At 38.3% G+C, this 10,000-nt stretch overlaps 1 protein-coding gene across 2 annotated transcripts in view; it reads right to left on the minus strand.

Annotated features, from left to right (window-relative positions):
- The window catches only part of vsnl1a (visinin-like 1a), a 68,649-nt gene that overhangs the window by 1,041 nt on the left and 57,608 nt on the right, over positions 1-10,000 (minus strand). For both annotated transcript variants that reach the window (XM_062034858.1, XM_062034859.1), the window contains exon 3: positions 955-1,170. In XM_062034858.1, the coding sequence (XP_061890842.1) occupies positions 955-1,170 (216 nt within the window). The remainder of the gene's footprint in view (positions 1-954; positions 1,171-10,000) is intronic.

The following is a 10,000-nucleotide window of genomic DNA, read 5'->3' on the forward strand; positions in this document are numbered from 1 at the left end:
GAAAATAGTGCAAAGTGTGAAAATGTAAACATAGAGAAACCTGGGAAAAACTATTGTCTGCAGGTTTTGTTCTAGAAAATAACGTCTGTGTAACATTAATTTGCCCTGTTATTCTTATTGAACCATGGAAAGGATTTTTTGTTATGTAGTAAGCATTTAAATATTATTATTATATTGGTCAATATTGATAATTATTGACATGTTTTATGACCTATGGAAAATAAGGAGAAGGAGAATAGCCCATTTTATTTGAAAGGTAACTTCCTCCGAGTATAATCCCCTCAGCTATCAAGGCAGACATGAAATGTCAAACAAGCATGGAAAACACTCAATGTCAACAAAATAGTAAAATCACGAACACTTAACAATAAGCTCAGAGAAACGTGAGAAGAACTATTTTTCTGCAGGTTTAGTTCTAGGAAATAACGTCTGTGTAACATTAATTTGCCTCGTTATTCTTATTAAACCATGGAAATGATTTTTTGTTATGTAGCAATTATTGAAATATTATTATTATATTGGTCAATATCGATTATTGACATTTTTTTGACCTATGGAGAATAAGGAGAAGGAGAATAGAACATTTTATTTGAAATCCCCTCAGCTATCAAGGAAGAAAGGTAATGTCGACACAAGCATGGAAAACACTCAAACAATGTAAAGAAAACAGTAAAATCACATTGAACAAGTAACAATAAGTAATACATAAATGAAGGTGCAAAAATAAGGAATATGTAAGAAATGTTTGATAAAGTGTAAAAAAATAGTGCAAAGTGTGAAATTGTAAACATAGAGAAACTATTGTTGGTCTATTTTTGCGGGGAATTTTTGTCCTGCTACTTATTTTGGATCAATGATAAAAAAATATGAATAATGATCGATATATAGCACACTTATGACGTGATGCAGTTTTCAGCAACATTGCCCAGCCATAGATGGCTCTCACCCTCTCACCTCAATAATCTCCAGCATCTCCACCCGTGTTATTTTGCCGTCTCCGTCCAGGTCGTACATGTTGAAGGCCCAGTTGAGCTTCTGCTCAAAGCTGCCCCGAGACGTGATGGACAGCGCACAGATGAACTCTCTGAAGTCGATGGTGCCGTCGCCGTTCTTGTCGAAAGTCCTGAAGGCGTGCTGGGCGAACTTGGACGCGTCCCCGTAAGGGAAGAACTATACGGGGGAAAGAGAGGTCAAGTTCAAAAAGCACATAAAGGAGCTCTGCGCAAATGTTGTGTTTTTTTACGCATCTCTGGGGTATTTGAGCATTTCTGTTTTGTTTTTTTTAAAGGAGCTAAAGACCCCGTCCCTGTTCCTAGGACTTCACAGACAGCTGTTGTGTGAACAAAGCACAGTTCAATGTCAAATACAGATATATAATATCCTAACCCTTCCTTACCCTAACCCGGTCAATCGTCAATCGTTTACTTTATTGGTCCCCGAGGGGCAAATTCAGATTTTCAGCACATTCCCATTTAAGAGCAGACAAAACATTACAGGGAGACAGAACAGGAACCTGTAAATTGTACTTGCACTGATCTTACATTGATCTTAATCAATCTTACATCAAGCCTGCATTGATCTCAAAATGATTGTACATCCATTTTTGATTTGCATTGATTTTACGTCAATCTTGAATTGATCTTGCATCGATATTACATCTTACAATCTTTACAGACTTTTTGACACTTAGAAAAAATCCAGATTTTTTTGACACCTAGAAAAAATCCAGACTTTTTGACCAAAAAAATCCAGACTTTTTGTCATCTAGAAAAAAAATCCAGATTTTTTGACCAAAAAAATCCAGACTTTTTGACACTTAGATAAAATCCCGATTTTTGATACTTAGAAAAAATCCCGACTTTTTGACACTCAGAAAAAAACGACTTTTTGACAAATTATTCTTTTTACTTTTTTGACACTTGTAAAAAAAATCCCGATTTTTTGACACTTAGAAAAAAAATTTTCACACATAGAACAAATCCAGATTTTTTTTACCAAAAATATCCAGACTTTTTCACAAAAAAATTTCCGATTTTTTGACACTTAGAAAAAACGACTTTTTGATAAATATTTTTTTTTTACTTTTTGACACTTAGAAAAAAATCCAGATTTTTTGACACTTGGAAAAAAAACAGACTTTTTGGACACTTACAAAAAATCCAAATTTTTTGACACTTACAAAAAATCCCGATTTTTTGACACCTACAAAAAAATCCAGACTTTTTGACCAAAAGAATTCAGACTTTTTGACACTTAGAAAAAAATCCAGACTTTTTGATACTTGGAAAAAAAATCACGACTTTTTGACACTTAGAAAAAACGATTTATTGACAAATAACTTTTAAACTTTTTGACACTTACAGAAAATTCCTACTTTTTGACACTTAGAAAAAATCCAGACTTTTGGACCAAATGAATTCAGACTTTTTGACACTTAGATAAAATCCCGATTTTTGATACTTAGAAAAAATCCAGACTTTTTGACACTCAGAAAAAAACGACTTTTTGACAAATTATTCTTTTTACTTTTTGACACTTGTAAAAAAAATCCCGATTTTTTTGACACTTAGAAAAAAATTTTTTCACACATAGAACAAATCCAGATTTTTTTACCAAAAATATCCAGACTTTTTGACAAAAAATTTCCGATTTTTTGACACTGAAAAAAAAAAAACTTTTTGATAAATATTTTTTTTAACTTTTTGACAGTTAGAAAAAAATCCCGATTTTTTGACACTTAGAAAAAACCCAGACTTTTTGACACTTAGAAAAAACGATTTATTGACAAATAACTTTTAAACTTTTTGACACTTACAGAAAATTCCTACTTTTTGACACTTCGAAAAAATCCAGACTTTTGGACACTTCGAAAAAAAAATCCAGATTTTTTGACACTTTGAAAAAATCCCGTTTTTTGACACTTGCAAAAAAAATCTCGATTTTTTGACACTTACAAAAAATCCCGATTTGACACCTAGAAAAAATCCAGACTTTTTGACCCAAAAAATTCAGACTTTTTGACACTTGGAAAAAAAAACAGACTTTTTAACACTTAGAAAAAATCCAGACTTTTTGATACTTAAAAAAAAATCCAGATTTATTGACAAAAACATTTTAGACTTTTTGACCCTTAGAAAAAAATCCCAATTTTTTGACAGTTAGAAAAAATCCAGTTTTTTGACACTTAGAAAAAAATCCCTATTTTTTGACACTTCGAAAAAAATTCAGATTTTTTGACACTTTGAAAAAATCCGGATGGTATTTTTTATTTTTTTTCATAAAGAAATACAATCATGTGTGCTTACGGACTGTATCCCTGCAGACTGTATTGATCTATATTGATATATAATGTATATATTGTGTTTTTATGTTGATTTAATAAAAAATAAAAATAAAAAAAAATTATTATTATTATTATTTTTTTTTATTTCTTGCGCGGCCCGGTACCAATCGGTCCACGGACCGTTACCGGGCCACGGCCCAGTGGTTGGGGACCACTGGTCTACAGCACCACATGCAGATGAAATGTGTTACAGGTGTATGTGTTGTCCTGGTGTTTTTTTTAAAGTGTTTTTTCAACATATTTTAGTCTGGAGGTGGCACTGGAGTGTGTGGAGACGAATGCGCGTTGCCACACACAAAATTCCACCAAACAAACTCTTCCTTCTCTGCACTCGCATCTACTGTATGTCCACCTATTCCACATTGAACAGTAGATTCCCTTTTCATTGGCCAGTCCCGCGATTCCGTCTGCGATTCAGACAACAGCGCCTCTGCTGGTGGCACCCAAGAACCGCACTGCATTCAAGATGAAGATCAATCCATTTCCCCACGATCTGATTGATTACGCCCTCTTTTCTAACCTCCTTTCTAACGCTCCTGCCCCACTCCTGTACTTGTGAGGGAGTTGGCCAGACGGACTTCTCCAGGCTCCATAAGAGATCGCACCAGTGCTCGTGTGAGCTTGGCACGGACCACGCAGAACACGAAAGCCTCTGTAGCGGGGCTGCGAGCTGGCACTGGTACTGAGGAACACTCGGAGAGAGGTTGGCAGAGGCGACGCTCCACCAGTCGCACTTCTCACTTAACGCCGGAGAACAGACGAATAATTCAGTCTGCGACGGAGCGGGCGCACGCTGGCGGAATCGCACAAAGAAGAAGCTCATCAGGAAGTGAGAAAAGGATTTAGCGAGTCTGGGCTGAAAAGAACCCCCGAGCGCCAGAATTTGTGTTTGCGTGCCGGCTCTTCAGATAACAGCTAAGCTGGACGGACATCTTGCAGCTTAAAAGCTCCCAGTGATGAGCCGGCGAGGGTCAGGGTTTCAAAAGTGCTGATTTCGTTATTCCGTCTGCAGGCTGTTGCAGTTTGGGGAGCAGCAGTTGGCATGAAAACTGGATTATGTTCCACAGCAGCTATCTGGAAAACCAAAAAGGATCAAATCGGGCCAAATTGTGAGGAAAAACTCAAAATAAGCCGCGACAAATGAAAGCGATCTCCGATTTTAATCTTTTTCCTTCACTCAGCTTCTTGCTCAAATACCGTCAATTCCTTTTTTCCTACGCTCTGCACCCTGCGGCTTATAAAAACAGAGCTGCTCATTTACAGATTTCTCTTCGCTGACGGCCGTAATACAAAACAGGTAAAAAAAACAAACAAGCAAATAGATGGAACAGGTGTGTCATTGTTTGTGCTATGGCGCCATTCTTTTGGACGAGTTCGCTCACTGCAGGTGTTGCAGTGTCCTTCCATTTAGTGCTTTCAACCATAGGCAGAAGTCCCGATTTTTTGACACCTAGAAAAAAATCCAGATTTTTTGACCAAAAAAAATCCAGACTTTTTTGACACCTAGAAAAAATCCCTATTTTTTGATACTCAAAAAAAACCCCCGACTTTTTGACACTTATAAAAAACGACTTTTTGACAAATTATTTTTTTTACTTTTTGACACTTATAAAAAATCCTGATTTTTTGAAATTTAGAAAAAAATCCGATTTTTTTGACGCTTAGAAAAAAAAATCCCGATTTTTTGACTCTTAGAAAAAATCCTGACTTTTTGACCAAAAAATTTCCGATTTTTTGACACTTAGAAAAAGTCCTGACTTTTTGACACTTAGAAAAAACGACTTTTTGATAAATAATTCTCAGGGTCAGGGTTTCAAAAGTGCTGATTGCGTTATTCCGTCTGCAGGCTGTTGCAGTTTGGGGAGTAGCAGTTGGCATGAAAACTGGATTATGTTCCACAGCAGCTATCTGGAAACCAAAAAGGATCAAATCGGGCCAAGTTGTGAGGAAAAAACTCAAAATAAGCCGCGACCAATGAAACCGATCTCCGATTTTAATCTTTTTTCCTTCACTCAGCTTCTTGCTCAAATACCGTCAATTCCTTTTTTTCCTACGCTCTGCACCCTGCGGCTTATAAAACAGAGCTGCTCATTTACAGATTTCTCTTCGCTGACGGCCGTAATACAAACAGTAAAAAAACAAACAAGCAAATAGATTGAACAGGTGTGTCATTGTTTGTGCTACGGCGCCATCTTTTGGACGAGTTCGCTCACTGCAAGTGCTGCAGTGTCCTTCCATTTAGTGCTTTCAACCAGAGGCAGAAGTCCCGATTTTTTGACACCTAGAAAAAAAATCCAGATTTTTTTGACCAAAAAAATCCAGACTTTTGACACCTAGAAAAAACGAGTTTTTGACAAATTATTTCTTTGACTTTTTGACACTTATAAAAAATCCTGATTTTTTGAATTTTAGAAAGAAATCCCGATTTTTTTGACGCTTAGAAAAAAAATCCAGATTTTTTGACACTTAGAACAAATCTAGACTTTTTGACACTTGGAAAAAATCCAGACTTTTTGACAAAAAAAAATTCAGATTTTTTGACACTTAGAAAAAGTCCTGACTTTTTGACACTTAGAAAAAACGACTTTTTGATAAATAATTGTCAGGGTCAGGGTTTCAAAAGTGCTACATTTTGTTATTCCGTCTGCAGGCTGTTGCAGTTTGGGGAGCAGCAGTTGGCATGAAAACTGGATTATGTTCCACAGCAGCTATCTGGAAACCAAAAAGGATCAAATCGGGCCAAGTTGTGAGGAAAAACTCAAAATAAGCCGCGACAAATGAAACCGATCTCCGATTTTAATCTTTTCCTTCACTTAGCTTCTTGCTCAAATACAATATTTTTATTGTTTTACAAATGTTTTTAGTTTTTTAGCTCAACGCCTTCATGATGGTTTGTATGTTGTATGTATTTTTATGTATTTGTACCTTGTTTTACTGTTGTACCTCGTTTTTACTGTTGTACCTCGTTTTTACTGTTGTACCTTGTTTTTTACTGTTGTACCTCGTTTTACTGTTGAACCTTGTTTTTTAAGGACTACTGCTGCAAACCAAATTGCCCCTTGGGGACAATAAAGATTTTATAAGTCTAAGTCTACCGTCAATTCCTTTTTTCCTACGCTCTGCACCCTGCGGCTTATAAAACAGAGCTGCTCATTTACAGATTTCTCTTCGCTGACGGCCGTAATACAAATAGTAAAAAAAAAAAACAAGCAAATTGAATGAACAGGTGTGTCATTGTTTGTGCTATGGCGCCATCTTTTGGACGAGTTTGCTCACTACAGGTGCTGCAGTGTCCTTCCATTTAGTGCTTTCAACCAGAGGCAGAAGTCCCGATTTTTTGACACCTAGAAAAAATCCAGACTTTTTGACCAAAAAAATCCAGATTTTTTGACCAAAAAAAATCCAGACTTTTGACCAAAAAAAATCCAGACTTTTTGACACTTAGAAAAAATCCCGATTTTTTGACCAAAAAAATCCCGACTTTTTGACACTTAGAAAAAACGACTTTTTGAAAAATTTTTTTTTTTACTTTTTGACACTTAGAAAAAAAATGCAGATTTTTTTAAATTTAGAAAAAAAATCCAGATTTTTTTGACACTTAGAACAAATCCAGACTTTTTGACACTTAGAACAAATCCAGACTTATTGACACTTAGAACAAATCCAGACTTTTTGACACTTAGAACAAATCCAGACTTTTTGACACTTAGAACAAATCCAGACTTTTTGACACTTAGAAAAAACAACTTTTTGACTAATTATTTTTTTTGACTTTTTGACACTTGTAAAAAATCCAGATTTTTTGAAATTTAGAAAAAAATCCAGATTTTTTGACGGTAAAGAAAAAAAATCCAGATTTTTTGACGCTTAGAACAAATCCCGACTTTTTGACACTTAGAAAAAATCCCGACTTTTTGACAAAAAAAATCCAGATTTTTTGACACTTAGAACAAATCCAGACTTTTTGACACTTAGAACAAATCCAGACTTTTTGACACTTAGAAAAAATCCAGACTTTTTGACAAAAAAATTCCGATTTTTTGACACTTAGAAAAAGTCCTGACTTTTTGACACTTAGAAAAAACGACTTTTTGATACATAATTGTCAGGGTCAGGGTTTCAAAAGTGCTAAGTTTCGTTATTCCGTCTGCAGGCTGTTGCAGTTTGGGGAGTAGCAGTTGGCATGAAAACTGGATTATGTTCCACAGCAGCTATCTGGAAACCAAAAAGGATCAAATCGGGCCAAATTGTGAGGAAAAACTCAAAATAAGCCGCGACAAATGAAAGCGATCTCCGATTTTAATATTTTTCCTTCACTCAGCTTCTTGCTCAAATACCGTCATACCAAAGACTATAAAAATGGGACCCATTACCTCCCTGCTTGACACTCAGTATCAAGGGTTGGAATTGGGGGTTAAATCACCAAAAATGATTCCCGGGCGCGGCCACCGCCCCCCTCACCTCCCAGGGGGTGATCAAGGGTGATGGGTCAAATCAATCAATGTTTATTTATATAGCCCTAAATCATAAGTGTCTCAAAGGGCTGCACAAGCCACAACGACATCCGCGGTACAGAGCCCACATAAGGGCAAGGAAAAACTCACAGCCCCAATGGGACGTCGATGTGAATGACTATGAGAAACCTTGGAGAGGACCCTCTAGGGTAGACCGGATTCAATGGACGTCGAGTGGGTCTGACATAATATTGTGAAAGTCCAGTCCATAGTAGATCTATCATAATAGTGAGAGTCCAGTCCATAATGGATCTAACATAATAATGAGAGTCCAGTCCATAGTGGATCTAACATAATAGTGAGAGTCCAGTCCATAGTGGGGCCAGCAGGAGACCATCTCGAGCGGAGACGGGTCAGCAGCGCAGAGAAGTCCCCAACCGATGCACAGGCGAGCGGTCCACCCCGGGTCCCGACTCTGGACAGCCAGCACTTCATCCATGGCCACCGGACCTGTGTCCCCACCCCTCCATGCAGAGAATAATTTCGCCACACCTAATGTGTGTGTGACAATCATTTAACTTTAACTTATATTAAGTGTATTTACTTGTTTTTTATTTATTTGCATGAAAAAAATCCACAATTAAGCCACCTCGTTTTATAAACCACAGGTTTCAAAGCGTAGGTAAAAAAGTAGTTGCTTCTAGTCCGAATTTACGGTAAACATATTTAGGGATTTTGTGACCAAACACTTTTTCCTTTGGTATTCAGGCCGCCTATGGAAATCTTTTTTTTTTTTTGTGTGTGTGTGTCAGTTTGCGTAAATAACGCCTTCGTCTCATGCAGGACTTTAAATGGGTTATGGTAAATGTGTTATACTTGTATAGCGCTTTTCTACCTTCAAGGTACTCGAAGCGCTTTGACACTATTTCCACATCCACCCATTCACACACGGATGGCGGGAGCTGCCATACAAGGCCCTAACCACGATCAGGAGCAAGGGTGAAGTGTCTTGTTCAAGGACACAACAGACGTGACTATGGTGGTAGAAGCTGGGGATTGAACCAGGAACCCCCAGGTTGCTGGCGCGGCCACCCTCCCAACCGCGCCACGCCGTCCCCATAGGGACATTGTCAGACGCACAGGAGCTTGGCGGTAGAAAACCCCCAGTGGGGTTGACTCTCTTCGTCTGCTTCACTGAGCTTCACGAGGAGGCTTGAGAGGATGGGACGGCATGCATAATACATTGCAGAGGCATCTACAGTGTGTGTGTGTGGGGGAGGAGGGGTCTGCGTGAGAGGGACGGGGTCCTGTGCTCGCTCTTACATAAACCCAGAGTGACATGCGAGGCACAGGCTGAAACTCAGCCAGCACACTGCCATTGTTGCTGCCGCGTCCATGGCTTCAGGGCCCCCACGCCAACACATGACCATACAAAAACAGAGAACCATTCAAAGTGTTCCTACATATCAGGGCTGTCAAAGTTAACGCGGCGGCCTGTTACCTGCAAGCTATCGTCCGGTCACACCAAGCCTGCCGCCAGATTTGCCCCCACCCCCAAACACAAACAACCGCTCCAAGGCTGCTGGGCTACCCTAAAGCTCCTTTAACCCTCTGGGCGACCCAGGACCTTTTCGGGACCTTTTTTTGCATTTGAAGATGACATCATGCAACAGAATGTTCATTTACAAACCCCGTTTCCATATGAGTTGGGAAATTGTGTTAGATGTAAATATAAACGGAATACAATGATTTGCAAATCCTTTTCAACCCATATTCAATTGAATATGCTACAAAGACAACATATTTGATGTTCAAACTCATAAACTTTTTTTTTTTTTGCAAATAATAATTAACTTAGAATTTCATGGCTGCAACACGTGCCAAAGTAGTTGGGAAAGGGCATGTTCACCACTGTGTTACATGGCCTTTCCTTTTAACAACACTCAGTAAATGTTTGGGAACTGAGGAGACACATTTTTTAAGCTTCTCAGGTGGAATTCTTTCCCATTCTTGCTTGATGTACAGCTTAAGTTGTTCAACAGTCCGGGGGTCTCCCTTGTGCTATTTTAGGCTTCATAATGCGCCACACATTTTCAATGGGAGACAGGTCTGGACTACAGGCAGGCCAGTCTAGTACCCGCACTCTTTTACTATGAAGCCACGTTGATGTAACACGTGGCTTGGCATTGTCTTGCTGAAATAA

This window comes from Entelurus aequoreus, linkage group LG23 (genome assembly GCF_033978785.1).
Source record: "Entelurus aequoreus isolate RoL-2023_Sb linkage group LG23, RoL_Eaeq_v1.1, whole genome shotgun sequence".
In the NCBI taxonomy this organism is placed as follows: Eukaryota; Metazoa; Chordata; class Actinopteri; order Syngnathiformes; family Syngnathidae; genus Entelurus; species Entelurus aequoreus.